General features: G+C 46.6%; 1 protein-coding gene across 1 annotated transcript; it reads right to left on the bottom strand.

Annotated features, from left to right (window-relative positions):
• Positions 1–5: 5 nt before the first annotated feature.
• On the bottom strand, positions 6–9,197 carry LOC140721144 (uncharacterized). Its single transcript, XM_073036023.1, has 2 exons — positions 9,056–9,197; positions 6–3,166 (listed from the first exon to the last, which is right to left on the bottom strand). Exon 2 carries the CDS (start codon positions 2,761–2,763, stop codon positions 1,201–1,203), a length of 1,563 nt encoding a protein of 520 aa, XP_072892124.1. The 5' UTR covers positions 2,764–3,166; positions 9,056–9,197; the 3' UTR covers positions 6–1,200.
• Between the last annotated feature and the right edge of the window lie 4,493 nt (positions 9,198–13,690).

Raw genomic sequence — 13,690 nt, 5'->3', positions numbered from 1 at the left:
CCCGCTGCTGAATCCCTTCTCCTCATCATACGTTCTTACCTCGACCATCGTTTAGAGCCCCAAACTCTGCTCTGTGCAGACTCGCCTCTGGTTTCTGAACCAGCTTCGTTGAAAATCCAATTGATGGTTTCCCACTCTGCTTTCAGTCTTTAGAGGACAGTGATGTTCGCTAACAACACTTTAGAAGTGGGGAAAGTGACCCATAATGTGGACATGAGTCATGATTGAGGAGGTTAACTACCAATGTCATTCTTCCTCAGCCCAGAGATTTGAGGGGCGAAGAACATCTCAGACAATGTGCAGTCAGCTCCACTTCTTCAGTCTGCAGAAAATTCAAGGGAAACCTCTTCGCCCACACAGTGGTGACTATTTGGACCTCATCCCAGGGAGAGTGAGAGGTGAACAACAGGGGAGGATTTGAAAGATCTGTTGTGTAACAGAATCACTGGCAGGGTTCAGCCGGCCTGAGTTGACTCTCTACTGTATACTAGGTGTGTTATAAATTCACTAAGTACCGGAGACAGTGATTAAAATAGAGCTGATTCATTTGTCACAGATCTAGTCCCATTAAAGGTGAATATGCAGCAGAAGAAACTCCTCCCATGCCTGGTGAGCAGCAGCAATAATTGCAGAGTTCAGCACCGACAATCATTCTCGAAATTGCATTCAGCAACGGTGATGGACAAATATCCAGCATGCAGCTTATTGAAACTTTCTCCCCAGTGTGAACCCGGTAGTGTGTCATAAGTGTAACACACTGTAAGGTTTCACTGCTAATGTAATGGCCTCTCTGTAATGTTTCACTGCTGAGGTAGTGGTTTCTCTGTAGCAGCAATGTCGAGGTTACAACTAGAGATAACAGGGTTTTGGAGTGCTGGGCTATCCAATGACAGAAATGTTCTTTCTTGTGAGTCTGGATGTGAGATTTTCATGGGCTTTTTCTGGGGAGAGATGAGAAGCCACGAATGGGGAGAGAGGGCCCTGTTTTTTTTTACTTCACTAACCCTATAGTCAAAGTAAGAATTATGAATCACATATTGTGTACTGTTTGTTATTTTGGGGTATTGATTTGTAACAGGGGACACGGCACAGCATCCACCCACATTTGGCCGAGCCAGGGGGCTATCACCCCCTATATTAAGCTGCTAGCCGGAGTGAGAGTTACATAAGTTTAGATGACTGAGTGAATACATTCCCACATTAACAGGAGGAGAACGGCCTCTCCCCAGTGTGAACTGACTGGTGTGTCAGTAGGCGAGATGACCGAGTGAATCCCTTCCCACAGTCTGAGCAGGTGAATGGCCTCTCCCCTGTGTGAATTCGCTCATGTACCTTCAATTGAGATGATTGAGTGAATCCCTTCCCACAGTCTAAGCAGGTGAACGGTCGTTCCCCAGTGTGAACTGACTGGTGTGCTTGTAGGCCAGCTAACTGTGTGAATCCCTTCCCACAGTCTGAGCAGGTGAACGGCCTCTCCCCAGTGTGAACTCGCTGATGAACCTTCAGTTGAGATGACCGAGTGAATCCCTTCCCACAGTCTGAGCAGTTGAACGGCCTCTCCCCAGTGTGAACTAAATGGTGTGCTTGTAGAGTAGCTAACTGTGTGAATCCCTTCCCACAGTCTGAGCAGGTGAACGGCCTCTCCCCAGTGTGAACTCGATGATGGACCTTCAGTTGAGATGACGAAGTGAATCCCTTCCCACAGTCTGAGCAGGTGAATGGCCTCTCCCCAGTGTGAACTCGCTGATGTACCTTCAGTTGAGATGACCGAGTGAATCCCTTCCCACAATCTGAGCAAGTGAATGGCCACTCTCCAGTGTGAACTGACTGGTGTGTCAGTAGGGAAGATGACAGAGTGAATCCCTTCCCACAGTCTGAGCAGGTGAATGGCCTCTCGCCAGTGTGAACTGACTGGTGTGCTTGCAGGCTAGATAACTGTGTGAATCCCTTACCACAGTCTGAGCAGTTGAACGGCCTCTCCCCAGTGTGAACTGACTGGTGTGCTTGCAGGCCAGATAACTGTGTGAATCCCTTCCCACAGTCTGAGCAGGTGAATGGCTTCTCTCCAGTGTGAACTCGCTGATGTACCTTCAGTTGAGATGACAAAGTGAATCCCTTCCCACAGTTTGAGCAGGTGAATGGCCTCTCTCCAGAGTGAACTGACTGGTGTACCTTCAGTTGAGATGACCGAATGAACCCCTTCCCACATTCTAAGCAGGTGAATGGCCACTCTCCAGTGTGAACTGACTGGTGTGCTTGTAGGTTAGGTAACTGTGTGAATCCTTTCCCACAGTCTGAGCAGGTGAATGGCCTCTCCCCAGTGTGAACTCGCTGATGTACCTTCAGTTTAGATGATGAAGTGAATCCCTTCCCACAGTCTGAGCAAGTGAACGGCCTCTCCCCAGTGTGAACTGACTGGTGTGCTTGTAGGTTAGCTAACTGTGTGAATCCCTTCCCACAGTCTGAGCAGTTGAACGGCCTCTCCCCAGTGTGAACTCGCTGATGTACCTTCAGTTGAGATGACGAAGTGAATCCCTTCCCACAGTCTGAGCAGGGGAACGGCCTCTCCCTAGAGTGAACAGACTGGTGTGCTTGTAGGCCAGCTAATTGTGTGAATCCCTTCCCACAGTCTGAGCAGGTGAATGGCCTCTCCCCAGTGTGAACTCGCTGATGTATCTTCAGTTGGGATGAGTAGGTGAATCCCTTCCCACATTCCGAACAGGTGAACGGCCTCTCCCCAGTGTGAACTTGCTGGTGAGCCATCAGGTCAGAAGACCGAGTGAATCCTGCCCCACAACTTCAGCAGATGACCAGTCTCTGCCCAGTGTGAACTGACTGGTGTGTCCACAGGTGGGAAGATGACTGAATCTCTTCTCACCCACAGAACAGGTGAATGGCCTTGTCCAGTGTGAACTTGCTGATGTACATTCAGTTGAGAAGACCCACTGAATCCATTCCCACAGTCTGAGCAGATGAACGGCCTCTCCCCTGTGTAAAATGACCACTGTGCCAGTCGGTCAGATGACCAAATGAATCCCTCCTCACCGTCTGAGCAGGAAGGATGATCGAGTGAATCCCTTGCTCCACTTATTAAATATCTGGACAGAGACAGCAAAATTGGCGTGTTGTGCTCGAGATTCCCGTAGATAAATTCCTTGTTTTTAGCCTGTAAGAAGATTTACAAAATCCATCAATGTGTGTAGGGCAACTTTTCATATGAGATCACTTGAGTTGTCAAGGTGTGATCTGGCAACACACTGTTACAGTGAAGTTCAACCCAAGTTGGAGAGAGAAATCATCTAACTGGGCACAGTGCTGGTATCTGGAATGACCATCAAACTCTCTGATGCTCTTCCTGTCTCTATAAGAATGGGGCATCTCTGCCATCTCCAATCTGTGACCTGGCTCAGTTTGACTCTCGCCATTGGTATTGGTCCCTCTTCCCACTGAGCAGCACGGGCTCCTGGCCCCACAGTAACTGAAATACTCTCACACAAATAGCCTGCAGTGCATTCCATGCACCCACCACTCTCTGGGTAAAATTCTTACTCCTGACATCCCCTCGGTATCTATTTCCAAGCACCATAAAACTATGCCCCCTCGTGTTAGCCATTTCAGCCCTGGGAATAAACCTCTGGATATCCACATGATCAATGCCCCTCATCATCCTATACACCTAAAAAAGGCTCTAAACATAAACAAGGAAATTATACATAGCTTTGGGAAATTGTTAGAAGTATACAAGATTATGAGGGTATAGATAGGGTAAATGCAAGCAGCTTTTTCCACTGAGGTTGGGTGGGATGACAACCAGAGGTCATGGGTAAGTGGGGAAGGTGAAAATTTAATGGGAACATTTGGAAAAGCTCTTTACTGAAATGGTCGTGAGAGTGTGGAATGACATGTCAGCACAAGTGGTGAATATGAGCTCTGTTTCACCATTTCAAAGAGGTTTTGATGGAAGCCTGGATGGGAGGTGTATGGTGGGCGATGGTCTCGGTGCAGGTAGTTGCAATAGACAGCTTAAATGTTTTTTTTTTGGCATTGACTAGATGGGCCAAACGGCCTGTTTCCATATTGAACATCTCCATGATTCTATGACAGAGAAGCTGGACAAACTTGTTTGGAAGGGAAAAGTTGGAGTGACAACGGAGCAGCAATGGCTGGAGTTTCTGGGAGCAATTCGGGAGCTGAGTGATTGACACATCCCAAAGAAGTGAAAGCATTGGAAAGGCAGGAGGACACAACCATGGTTGAATTGAGAAGCTTAAGCCAACATAAAAGCCAAAGAGAGGGCAAACAAAACAGCAAAAGCTATTGGGAAGCTAGAAACCAACAGAAGACGATGAAAGAAAATGTTCAGATGAGCTCAGGGCATGGATGATGATTAATGAGTCTTGGTAGCACCCAAAAGTCTGAGGCTTTTAAAGGAAGAAAATATCCGGGGATTCAATATCTCCAGAAAGCCAAGGTTCCCGGCACCAGTTACGTTTCAACTTTTACATTGTTAGGCACATACAAACACTATACCCTCAAAATCTCACTTCTGAAGGCCTCCCACTTACAAAGTACTCCGTTGTCAGAAAACAGCCTGTTCCAATCCACACTTGTCAGATCCTTTCTGATACCATCAAAATTGACCTCTCTCCAATATAGAATCTCAACCCATGGTCCAGACCTCTCTTTTTCATCTTTATTTTGAATTTCATGGCATTATGATCACTAATTTCTGTCACCAGCCCTGATCATTGCCTAACAGCTTATTGCACACTTCTACATTGGGAATTTTACGTACCAATTAAGGGCACATTTGACAAACTCTACCCCATCTAGTCCTTTTACAGTATGGGAGTCCCAGTCAATATATGGAAAGTTAAAATTACTTACTGAATAACTTTTGTTCCTTGGCATGGTCTGCAATCTATCTACAAATTTGTTCCTCTAACTCCCTCAGACTATTGGGTGCAACCACGTCCCAATAATGTCTACAATATCATAATTCCCTGTCCTGAGCTCATCTGGATTTCCTACGATGCTTCTTGCATTGTGATATACACAGCTCAGCACATTCATCGCACCATGCTCAACCATTTGATTGCTGACCCTGTCTGAGGTCTGAACAATATCTGACTGGTATCAAGAAAACAACCTCTCCCTCATTATCACAAAAACAAAGGAGCTGATTGTGGAGGACAGGAGGAGTGGAGACACAGATAAGGGTGTCACCCTGGGACTAGTGAACAACCGACAGCTTCCCCAGTTTCCGAATCCCCAGTGGTGGGCACTTAATCTGGACTCCACCACTTTTGAACTGCTTCCGCCAGCGGCCGACCCCTCATGTGACTCTGTGCTATGACCCTACGGGGTGCTCATTGAGGAAAGCAATATTATGCACCCCTCGAGCGAGAGAGGTTCCCAGTCATGGTGATTGGACAGGATTAAGGAAAAGAGGGCAGAAGTTCCGGATTTCCTTTGGTGACAGACAGGACTGGTGGCGGCCCCATACCATCGTTAGGGGTTTGCCCTGGGTTCAAGTCAAAGAGCCTAGAGTTCATTGCCTACACCCTGAGGAAACAAGCCTCCAGCCACCGAGGGAGACTGGCAAGACTTGGCCGCGGGCCAACTCCGATACTGGAAGGACTGTGGGGTGAAGACAGGACATCTGGTAAGACGCTCTTTTAATATTGACTGAACCCAAGACATTGCACATAATCTCTGCTCAATTTCAGGCAATGAAGTTGACTGCACCAACTACCCCCCATCCAGATCACCATGAAAGGAGGACAGACTCTCCCATCCATTCCGCAATACCCACTCTAGCCCGAGGTAACGTTTCTTGAGGATGGAAGCTCTTTTGTGGATCCATCAGGAAAACGACATTCTGACTATGCGATAGTGACGGACAGTGAAGTAATTGAACAGGCCTCTTTTGAAAGCAGCTGTCTCCGCCCAGAAGGCTGAGCTGTTTGCTCTGACTCGTGCCTGTATCCCAGCAACAGACTAAAGTGGGAACATTTACACAGACTCCCGTTATGCATTTGGAATTGTACATGACTACGGGGCTCTCTGGGAACATGGGGATTCCTGACTTCTTCTGGCCACCCCATTAGTAATGCCACCTTTGTAAACAACCTACACAGCGCTCTACAGCCTCCTCGAGTTTTGGCTATTATTAAATGAGCAGCCCACACCCACATGTCGACTGAGTCACTAAATGCAATGCTTTAGTGGATGAGACAGCGAAAAGTGCGTCACAATCCTCAGTAGTTGTAGTCCCCTCGGGTTCCCGTCAAGCAACCCTCTGTGACTTATGCAGAACGGGTTTGCCGGACATGTGGGAGGTACGTACTTTTCAGGGGGACGTCTCCTGAGGAGGAGCGCAAATTGTGGTCCCAGATGGGGTGCCAGAAAGAACCCCAACCTAGCTTTTTGGATTACCCAGCGGGACAGGTTTGTGTTCCTACACAGTTTTTACCAATATTGGTCAATCATATACATGATTTAACACACCTGGGAAAGGAGGGAGTAGTTGGTAACCTGTACCCTGCACATCGGGTAAGACTCCTTGCCAGGTGGACCCTTTTTGTGTCTACAAGTTGATTTTATTGAATTGCCTAGAGTACATTGCTATAGATACTGCTTAGTTATTATCGATGTGTTTAGTAGATGGATTGAAAGCTATTGCAACTAACAAATAATACTGCTATGTCTGTTGTGAAGTTATTATTATGGGAAATATTTCCCATGTACGGCTTGCCAAAGAAGCTGAGCTCTCACAATGGCCCACACTTTGTGGTGAAAGTAAACAAAGGGGTACGTAACAAACTAGCTATCAAGCAACAATTCCATTGTGTACACCACCCACGGGCCGCTGGCAGAGTGGAAAGAGTCAATGGCATTCTGAAGAGTAAACTGGCCAGACTAACAGCGGAGACTGGACTCACTTGGTTGAAGGTCCGACCATTGGCCCGATTCCACATGAGGGTTACCCCACAGGGGAAAACAGGGTTGTCACCAGCTGAAATCATTTCTGGACGGCCCATGAAGACACCCTGGGGACTAAGACCTTGTGTACCATTGCTCCCAGAAAGTCTACCAGCAAAATTGGATATGCATACCCGAAGGGAAGAGATTGGGAAATATGTATGCCAACTAACCAAAATTTTCCAAGCATTACATTCACAGGTACGACAGGCTTACAAGGAAGAGAACTACCCCGCAGAGAGGAGTGACTATCCCACCACAAAACATGGGAATTTTGTCCTAATCCAGAAACTGAGATTGAGGGAAACTCTGACCTCAGTGGAGAGGAACATATCAGGTGTTACTGACCACTCTCACAGCTGTGAAACCGAAGGGGCAATCTCGATGGATACAATGAACAGACTGAAAATGTGTTACAGAAGGAACTGAGTAGAAGGGCTCTCTTGGACTTAAGGAAAATGTATTCGTTGATAGTGGTCTTTGTGTTTTGTCTTATTGCTCAAACAACATCCGTGGGCCCCCATGTTAACATCTTTCTGTCTCTCTGTCACACCTATGCCAAACAGGTGGGTCTGCTGGGTTTGTGCTGCAATTGCACAGCATGATAAAACTATGATTCCAATGTCAGTAATCCCGCTCAACCAGCGTGAGGAACTCTCAGCCTGGGCTTTCTCAAATGACACTCGGGGAAGTGAGGTGAGTAACTGTGGTCCAGTCAGAGATGACTGTGACTGTCAGTGTTTTGAGGGATGGTATCTCAAGTTCCCATCAAATGGAACTTCCTACACTGGGAAACATGCATCCTGGTCTTACTTGCAAGGTGCCCAGCAGCGGAGAGGAATAACAGATTGAGTGCTTTTGGATAATCGCTTTTCTCTCCTATGGAGTAGCCAGGAATTCACGAGAGATAACCAAGTTACCTACAGCACTTGAGGAGCTGGGCCCAATACTGCAGGGGCCCTGACAGAAACACAGGCCCAAGTAACAGAAATATCTACTGAAATGATTGCAATCTGGCAAACAGTCATGCAGAATTGTATGGCTTTAGATTTTATCCTAGCTGAGAAAGGGGGAAACCTGTGGTATTATTGACACAGAATGCTGCACCTATATCCCTGATGAATCTACTAACATTACATCCCTCTCCAAGCACACTGCCTAGGAGATCGACAGCATCTAGAAAGTAAGGCAGGATTTACACCGGTTCACTGAAGGGTTAAAATGGTGGTCTTTGTAGGTCAGTTCGAGTAATACATGGAGCAGGATATTGCATTATGGCCTAATAATTGTCCATATCATTGTTATAAATACTGTTGTACGCTGTTTTTTCCCCACTGTTAAGTCAATGTAGTACTTGTTTGCTTTCCCTGCAAAAAATTACTGCTTTGTTGATTATGTAATGATCAAAAGGAGGGAATGATAAAATGTGTAAAAGGGTTAACACTTTGTTAAAAAATAGCAGCCTGTTTTTCTGAAAGAAACTGCTGATAATCAACAGATGTTCTAAGCCATGCTGAGCCATATTTCTTCTTGCGGGTAGCTAGCTAGGGTTTCAAGATGCTTATCTCCTTGCGCATTCACATCTAGAGATAGGATAGCTTCGGTCTGTTCTGTGTGTGTAAGCCATTATGACTGTTTTGCAATCTGTCTTTAGGGGCTCCAGCTTGTCATGTAGTAAATAACTTTGGCTCCAGCCTGTCTTGTGTGGGGAGTATCTGGACGGATATATCTGTGGTGTAAGGGGAATTGTTAGTCAGTTAGTGGATTGGGCGGGGAACAGTCATCAACTGTTCCTTTTTGAGCGACTAACTGAGTAAGCCCGATGCTTGGAATAAAGAGTTTGTACTTATACAGTCTCTCAGTGACTTTATCCGGATTCGACTTCCACATAATGGGAGTGGGTTTCAAAGGGCTGGGCTGCTGGATGCACATTACCAGACCTGGAGTGATTGCAACTGGGTCTGACAGAGGCATAACTGGTTCTTCTGGGCATGTTCAGTCTCACCCCAGCTATTTCCTACCTTCCTTTGTACAGGTATGTAATGTCTAAAGAACAGTAAATGAGACTCACCAAACTTTCTCCTGACTGAATCACTGGAATCTCCAAGCCAGTTGAGTTCTCTCCAGTTGATGCTCACAATCCACGGGTTGGTTCACTTGTTGCTGTTCCCTCGTCTTCAGTCGTGGTTTGCTTCCAGTTGGGGGTTTTTCTTCCAATAAATCTCTCACTGCAGGTCTAACTTTAAATTGAAAGATAATGACGCAAATTAACAACAAAAAAGAGAACCAAACATTTCTGCTTAATGTTATTAAGAACAAAATTCACTGAAATTTAAATATTGAAGGCAAACATACAGTAATGATCTCAATGAACAATCGTTAATTGTCCCACACACGTCACAAAACGAGTTATGGGATAAGAAGGAGCCATCATTCAGTCATGGTAAGACATAAGCAACAGAATCAGATGATTCAATCCATCTGATCTGCTCCACCATTCAACCATGGTTGATTTTTATTCCGACACCATATTCCTGCCTTCCTCCTGTTAACCCTGTAGCTACTTCGCAATCTTGAATGTATTAATCTCGTCATAAATATATCCAAACGGCAGCCTCAGCCAAACTCTGCGGCAACAAATTCCACACTTCAGACACTTTTGGCCAAAAGATTTTCCTCAACTGAATTTTAACAGGAAGCATTTTTATTCTGAGACCATGCTGTCAGATCACAGACTCTCCGTCTAATGGAAACATCCTCTCCATGTCCACTGTATCCAGGCTTTTCAGTATTCTGTAGGTTTACTTAACCATACATTCCCCACCACCCCCACCGTCCCTCCTGAACTCCATCGAGCACAGGTCCGGAACCTATCAAATGCTCCTCATACATAAAGCCGATCGTTCCTGACATTATTCATGTCAACCTTGTTATCAACACGCCACGTGATCTTGCGTCACAAAGCGGAGGGGCGGGGCAGATCGCCGGCACACAGCCTCACGTGACCTGTTCGTGGGTCTCCTATTTCAACCCTGCGGGAAACAGACAGCCTGTGCTCCTGGTTTGAATCGTTCAATGCAGATTAAGTGAAGTCGACACATTTATGCCGAGCCCATTTAACTGGAAATAAATGAGTAACTGGCCCTCAGTTCGGGGCTCACGGCCAACATCGGATCTCCCCGCTCGGGATCGGTCTCAATACTCACAAATAGAAAAGTGATATCTTCAGCCTGGAGACAGTAATCGGGATTCCCCGGCTCCCCAATATAGGAGACGCGAAGCCTTTCTCGATCCCGCAGACTTCAGCACTGCGCGTTAGGGAAAACACCACACACCCGGAGACAGTGAGCATGCGCGAAGTGTGCTGTACGTCATCAAGAGGGCGGGGCCTCAGAAACGGATGCGCGGATGTTGCCCTCCTGCGGTTTAATGGGGGGGGGGGGGGGGAGGGAGGAAACTGGATCACGTGACCCCAGACAGCTGTCAGTTACCAACCACTCTGTGGAAAGAAGCAAACTTGCCGCTCACATCTCCTCTCACCTTAAATGTATTAGACATTTCAACTCCCAGGAAAAATAATCGTCTGTCCACTCTATCTATTCCTCTCGTAATCTTATAAACATCCATCCAGTCTCACCCCAGCCTGCGCCTCTCTGGAGAAAACAACACAAGTTTGTCCAACCAGGACGGGCAGCATCCGTCGAAACGAGCAGTCAACGTTTCGGGCCGAGGCCCTTCGTCAGTCCTGAGTTCCTCCAGCGTGTGTGTACGTGTTGATTGACCACAGCATCAGCAGTGTACTTTGTGTTCGTCCAACCTCTCGTTATAGCTCTTGCTCTCTAACCCACGCAATATCCTGGTAAACCTCTTCCCCGCCCTCTCCAAAGCCCCGACATCCTTCCGAGAATGGGGGCGACCAGAACTGTATGAAACTCTCCAGATGTGGTCTAACTAGTTTTATAACACTGTGTAACGAACCGTAACGTTTTTGAAACGAACCAGCAGCAAGAGAGTTCACACTGGAGTCTGGTTTTTGATGTTAATTACCACTCTCTTTATTGGTCTCTACATATAACATAGTAACTTAACGAAATAAAGGAAAGTTAGCAGTGTTAACTGTATATATGTGTAAATATTGCTCCCAGACTATCGAGCCTGAGGAAACAAAAGCTCAGAGTCTTGAGATGGTAAAGTAGGGAAAGTTCAGAAATCCATGGAATAAATGATGGGAGAGAGATATTTGTAATCCGGGGTGAAACGTAGAGAAAAGGCCGTTACATCAAAATAACCGTCGACGAGTTCTTATCCGTTGAATCCGTCCACATATGAGTTATCAGCGAAAGTGACCTGTCACAGGAATACCGTCTTCCAGGGGTTACCACACAACATACCCAGGCAAGGGTTAACACAAGATATTCCAAAACCCACTCCTATGGATTATACGAACTGACAGCCACACACCATTCGTTGTGGTTCCGTGTACCGATGATCAACGCACTCTTGTGGGCATAGGAGAGTTCCAAGCCTCCGCTGCGACTAACTGAAGCGATCAGCTTTTCCAGTCTCTCTCTCTCTTTAGGACTGTCCGACTGCCTGTCTGCAGATCTCTCTCTCTCTCTCTCATGGTTCAGTCCACAGTCAGCGCTGTCAGCCTGTGACTGACGCCATAGCCCCGCCTCCTCACGCCGGCGCTCTTAAAGAAACAGTCACAGTACGACCGCAGGCTCGTAACAGCTGCAACACAACTTCCCGACTTTTGAACTCAATGCTTCAACTAATAAAGACAACCATGCCATTTGCCCTTCTAACCACCCGATCAATCTATGCAGTCTCTTTCAGGGAGCGATGAACTTGGAGTCTAAGATCCCTCTGATCATCAACACTGTTCAGGGTTTGCATTTATCAGTGTACTGTCGCATACAATTCGACCTACCGAGCTGCCAAGATGATCATCACTAATCAAATCTCACTGAGATTTCTCAGGTCCTGTTGAATTTATTGCCAAGTGCACAAGTACGGGAAGGTACAGGGACAGAGAAACACTGGCTTGTGGCATCATCACAGACAAGTACATTCAGATAACACACGGAACACAAGTTATACGATTTTCTGTCAGTAACAATCTGTAAATATGTTTTATGTCATTAACAATGTACAAAATACATTGTGTCATGATCAATATTAAAATGTGCATTTGTGTCAATAACAGACTTGGAAATGTTGAATTTGGTCCCTGTCTCCATTCGTCCTGTAATCCACAACCAGCTCCTTTGTTTTTGTCACAATGAGGGAGAGGTTGTTTTCTTGACACCACTGTGTCGGGGTGATGACTTCTTCTCTGTCGGCTGCCTCGTTATTTGGGATTCGGCCGATCAATGTAGTGTCGTCAGGAAATGTAATTAGCAGATTGGAACCCGCCACTGCAGCCCCACAGTGCACTATGTACTGATTGCAAAGCTACGAAATTGCATGTGAATAGCCTCCCCTCCCCCAACTCCAGTCTTTCTGCGTCACCAGCAGACTGGGGCATCTCACATCTCGCTGCCTCCGCCAGGACATTAAACTGTGAACAACTATGGTCAGGGACTGATCTCTGGGGTACTCCAAACGCTACCTCCTTCCAGTCTGAAAACGACCCACTCATCCAGACACACACTACCGGCAGTTTATCGATCTCCAACGGAAAAGCCTAATCAGCTAATCCTGAGGTTCAATACCATTGAGTTTACCACCGTCAAATGCCAGGAGGGACATAATAATCAGAAAGTCTCTCGTCGCAGCCGTGTAAATAAAATGTGATCTCAGTGGGTGTGTGGCGCATGCTCAGAATGCGAAGGAGACAGACAAACTGAGCCAAGTCACAGACTGATGAAGGGGAGGAATGATCCATTTTGATACAGAGAGGGAAGCAGAGAGTTTGATGTTGTGCCTGATGTCGGAACTGTGGCCAGTTAGAAGATGAAGTCTTGTTCCTCCAGCTTGTTTTGAGCTGTAACAGTGTTTTTATCCGAAGGCACCATGGAGATGCTAGAGAACACAGCGCCCCACCCGCTACAAGAAGGGAACGAACACGTGTCCTTGTCCGTGATCTGACTTGATACATTGCCATGACGTTATAGCAGTTTGACGTCATTCATCTCAGATACTCCAACAGCTTCGCACTGGGAAGCAGCCGTTCAGTTTTTCCGTGTGTGCGAAGAGACTCATTCAGTTAACCCGCCATGCAGTTAATCCGGTGAGTTCACAAAAAATAGAGGCCACATTTCTGTCCGGAGTGAGCAAAGAGTTTTACTCAATCATCCCAGCTGCTGCAACACCAGCAACTTCACATCAGGGAGGAAGTTCAAATGAGCTCCGTGTTAAATGTTTAACCATCACGGTGACTGAAGGCAGCTGCAGGTTCATGAGGGACTGTTACTGTCAGATTCTGCAGTTCTTGCGGCTGCTCATCGCACCCAGGACTGAACCCTGGTCACTGAGCATTGGAGGAGTCTGTTCTGCTGATGTTAGCCTTAAACTAGACTGGTGTTTAATATTGTGGAGCTGTGATATATAAGTCAGTTCTGTATCAAATTCCGTGCCTCACTGGAGAGGCCACTCGGCCCATCTTGTCCCTGCCCATGTTTCTGTTCCATATCAGTATATGAAAATCTATCCCTGCCGTTCCCCTCTTGCTCTCCCTGAGATGACATGTTGCAACTAGTCA

Source organism: Hemitrygon akajei, unplaced genomic scaffold (assembly GCF_048418815.1).
Source record: "Hemitrygon akajei unplaced genomic scaffold, sHemAka1.3 Scf000050, whole genome shotgun sequence".
Lineage (NCBI taxonomy): Eukaryota > Metazoa > Chordata > Chondrichthyes > Myliobatiformes > Dasyatidae > Hemitrygon > Hemitrygon akajei.
Note: the sequence above shows the minus strand (reverse complement) of the source record. Positions and strands in the feature narration are given on the sequence as shown.

Excerpts from the sequence above, each read along its gene's own strand:
- LOC140721144 (XM_073036023.1), bottom strand. The coding sequence starts at position 2,763 with ATGGCTCACCAGCAAGTTCACACTGGGGAGAGGCCGTTCACCTGTTCG.